This window comes from Habropoda laboriosa, unplaced genomic scaffold (genome assembly GCF_001263275.1).
Source record: "Habropoda laboriosa isolate 0110345459 unplaced genomic scaffold, ASM126327v1 scaffold486, whole genome shotgun sequence".
Taxonomy (NCBI): domain Eukaryota; kingdom Metazoa; phylum Arthropoda; class Insecta; order Hymenoptera; family Apidae; genus Habropoda; species Habropoda laboriosa.
Window position 1 is genome coordinate 868,286 of NW_017100724.1, and position 2,460 is coordinate 870,745.

The 2,460-nt window shown below is 27.4% G+C and overlaps 2 protein-coding genes across 2 annotated transcripts in view; both read right to left on the reverse strand.

Annotated features, from left to right (window-relative positions):
- Positions 1 to 142, reverse strand: part of LOC108577054 (epidermal growth factor receptor substrate 15-like 1) — a 10,649-nt gene extending 10,507 nt beyond the window's left edge. Inside the window, 1 exon segment of the mRNA XM_017940148.1 lies at positions 55 to 142. Coding sequence (XP_017795637.1) covers positions 55 to 81 — 27 coding nt within the window. The 5' untranslated portion in view covers positions 82 to 142.
- Positions 143 to 609: 467 nt separating this feature from the next.
- Positions 610 to 2,174, reverse strand: LOC108577084 (PCI domain-containing protein 2). The gene is made up of 5 exons (XM_017940181.1): positions 2,097 to 2,174; positions 1,982 to 2,023; positions 1,781 to 1,902; positions 1,207 to 1,688; positions 610 to 1,124 (listed from the first exon to the last, which is right to left on the reverse strand). Exons 1-5 carry the CDS (start codon positions 2,115 to 2,117, stop codon positions 610 to 612), a joined length of 1,182 nt encoding a protein of 393 aa, XP_017795670.1. The 5' UTR covers positions 2,118 to 2,174.
- Positions 2,175 to 2,460: the final 286 nt, after the last annotated feature.

Genomic DNA, 2,460 nt, shown 5'->3' on the forward strand with positions numbered 1-2,460 from the left:
GATAGAATATATTAAATTTTATATTACGATAAAATTATAAAAATTATAATATACCTGCGTGGGTGATGGCAGGGCGGCCATACTTGCATTGAACACTAGCTTAACCAATCAGGCTATGAATCGATAGTATGTCATATTACTATTTTACTTAACATTTTATGGATGAATTTTTGTCGTTAAATGCATTAACGGAACACTTTGAATATATTTTCTTCAAATTACTCAGACGAACAAATTAAGTGAAAATAATTTATCAACAATATGAAACTCTTCTTCCATTCGTACCATTCGATTGTCGTCTTGTACTTTCACGTTCCACCTCCTTTTTATTAACCGATCATCTATGTACAAACTAGACTTCATGCGCAGGGCGCAACTTGCGTTCAAATTGAATGAATTTTTACTTCAAACTTGTTGACACTATAAATTTTTAATATTAAGATAAATATATGCACAACAAATATTTTTATTTCCTTAAGAGAAATGTAAACACAACCAAATATGATAAATCGGCTTTATTTATATGTACATATAAAAATTTTAAAAATAACAATTTTATTAAATTTTAACTTATTTATTAAAGAAAAGGTACATATAATCTAATAATGATTATGGTATTGTAGAAAGTCGAGGAAAAGGGTTTTGCTTAGAAATGACTAATTTTTTATGCTGATGAGATATGTAGCCCTTAATTTTTCCTTCATATATTAAATTTGCAACAATGCATTCTACTTCATCCATATCCACTTCATCAATCCCATGCATTTCTAAAGCTGAAAGCAAATCCTGAACAGGAATCTGGTGTATATTTAATACTAAATATACTTTTTTAAATAAATTTCTATAAGCTATTATTTTTAACTTTTCTACAATTAAATATATTCCAGCTCCTATAAAAAATGATTCATGTTTTTCCATCACTTTTTCAAGATTCCGCAAATCTCCTTTTTTAACGGCTTCCATTAATTCGCCAAATTCCATTAGGTTATATTTTTGTAATAAACTATGTTTAGGCATATAACCTAATAACATTTTTACTGGCACAAGATAAGTTAGAATTAAACGCTTATTTTTTGAAGATTGCTTGTGACAGTGTTCAAATGCATAAGTAAGATATTTATCAGCTGTAAAATAAATAGCATAATTATTTAAAGAATAATTGAAATGCTAAATTTATTATAGCAAATGTTAGTAAATGTTAGTTACCAGCTTTATAATCACTATCAAACATTGCTTTGCGGCCCACAAAGAACTTATAAGTAATTTGTTGTGCTAATGCAAAATGTGCTTTGTATGGGGATGATTCTATTGCCCTTATTAAGGGTCTGCATAGATGCAGTTTATTAATTCTAAAATAAATTTTTAATAATTGGTTAACCAATGCCAGCATTCCCCATCGCTTTGTATCATCCTCTGAACTGCGATTGTCACAAGCACATACTCGAAAACAACCCATCAGACAATCTGCACATTTTTCTAAGATTTCTCCAGGTTTCATATTTTTATTGGTTTTTGTATTTTCAGCACACACTGCTAATAGTCTTAATTCTAAACACATTACATTCATAACAGGAAGCATCCAATTTTCTTCCTTTTGCATTTGAAGGATTTTTGTTAAAGATTGAACTGCAGAACTTTGATAATTATACATAGACAATGGATCATCTTTATTCATAGCTGCTATAGTTCTGGAGTCATAAAAATATAAGTATTATAATATTTGATTATATCACATTTACAATAATTAGCATAAAAATTTGTCAGAGCGTAATATAGTTACTTTAAGTGGTAAAGTACTAAGTCGTCAAGAGGAGCAGACAAATGTTCCATTGCTTTTGTCATTGCAGTTTCAGATGCAATTTGTGGAATAGAAACATGACTATGTCGTAAAGACAACAAATCCTTAAATAAAAAAAGAGTGTAATTTGTGATTTATATTTTCATATAATTTATCACTACAATATACATGCATATTATTTACCGCTAAAGCATCACCATCCTGGTTTAACCACATACGTCTGACCTATAATAAATATAACCTCAAAATAAAAATATTTTTCAAATGCCGCATATAATTAAATTTTGTAACATATTACCTGCATTATATATGAATCCATTATAACAGTAATTTAATATATTAACAATTTATTTTGAAAATTTCTTGTCTTTAAAACTAATCACATCTTTGTGTATCATAAAAATATGATACACATTCATATAGTTTTAACATTTGATTTAGTAGATGTCTCTACTATCTACTATTATTTTTGTTGCTATTAATAAAAGTAATGAAAATATTATTAATTTTCCACGCATTAATTGTTAAAGATCTATGACAGCAGTAACTATCTTTGTACATTTTTAGTGGTATTGTACAATAAAAATGTAGAATATGTATATAATTTGTGTATGTATAAAATGATTTTATTTACACATTCCTAGATTCTGCAACTAAAAAGA

Bases quoted from the DNA above. Each gene is read 5' to 3' on its own strand.
- LOC108577084 (XM_017940181.1), bottom strand. From the start codon at position 2,117: ATGGATTCATATATAATGCAG. The intron at 1,689-1,780 runs GTAACTATATTA...TTATGACTCCAG, and splicing joins TTAGTACTTTACCACTTAAA to AACTATAGCAGCTATGAATA. The intron at 1,125-1,206 runs GTAACTAACATT...TTTATTTTACAG, and splicing joins TGATAGTGATTATAAAGCTG to CTGATAAATATCTTACTTAT.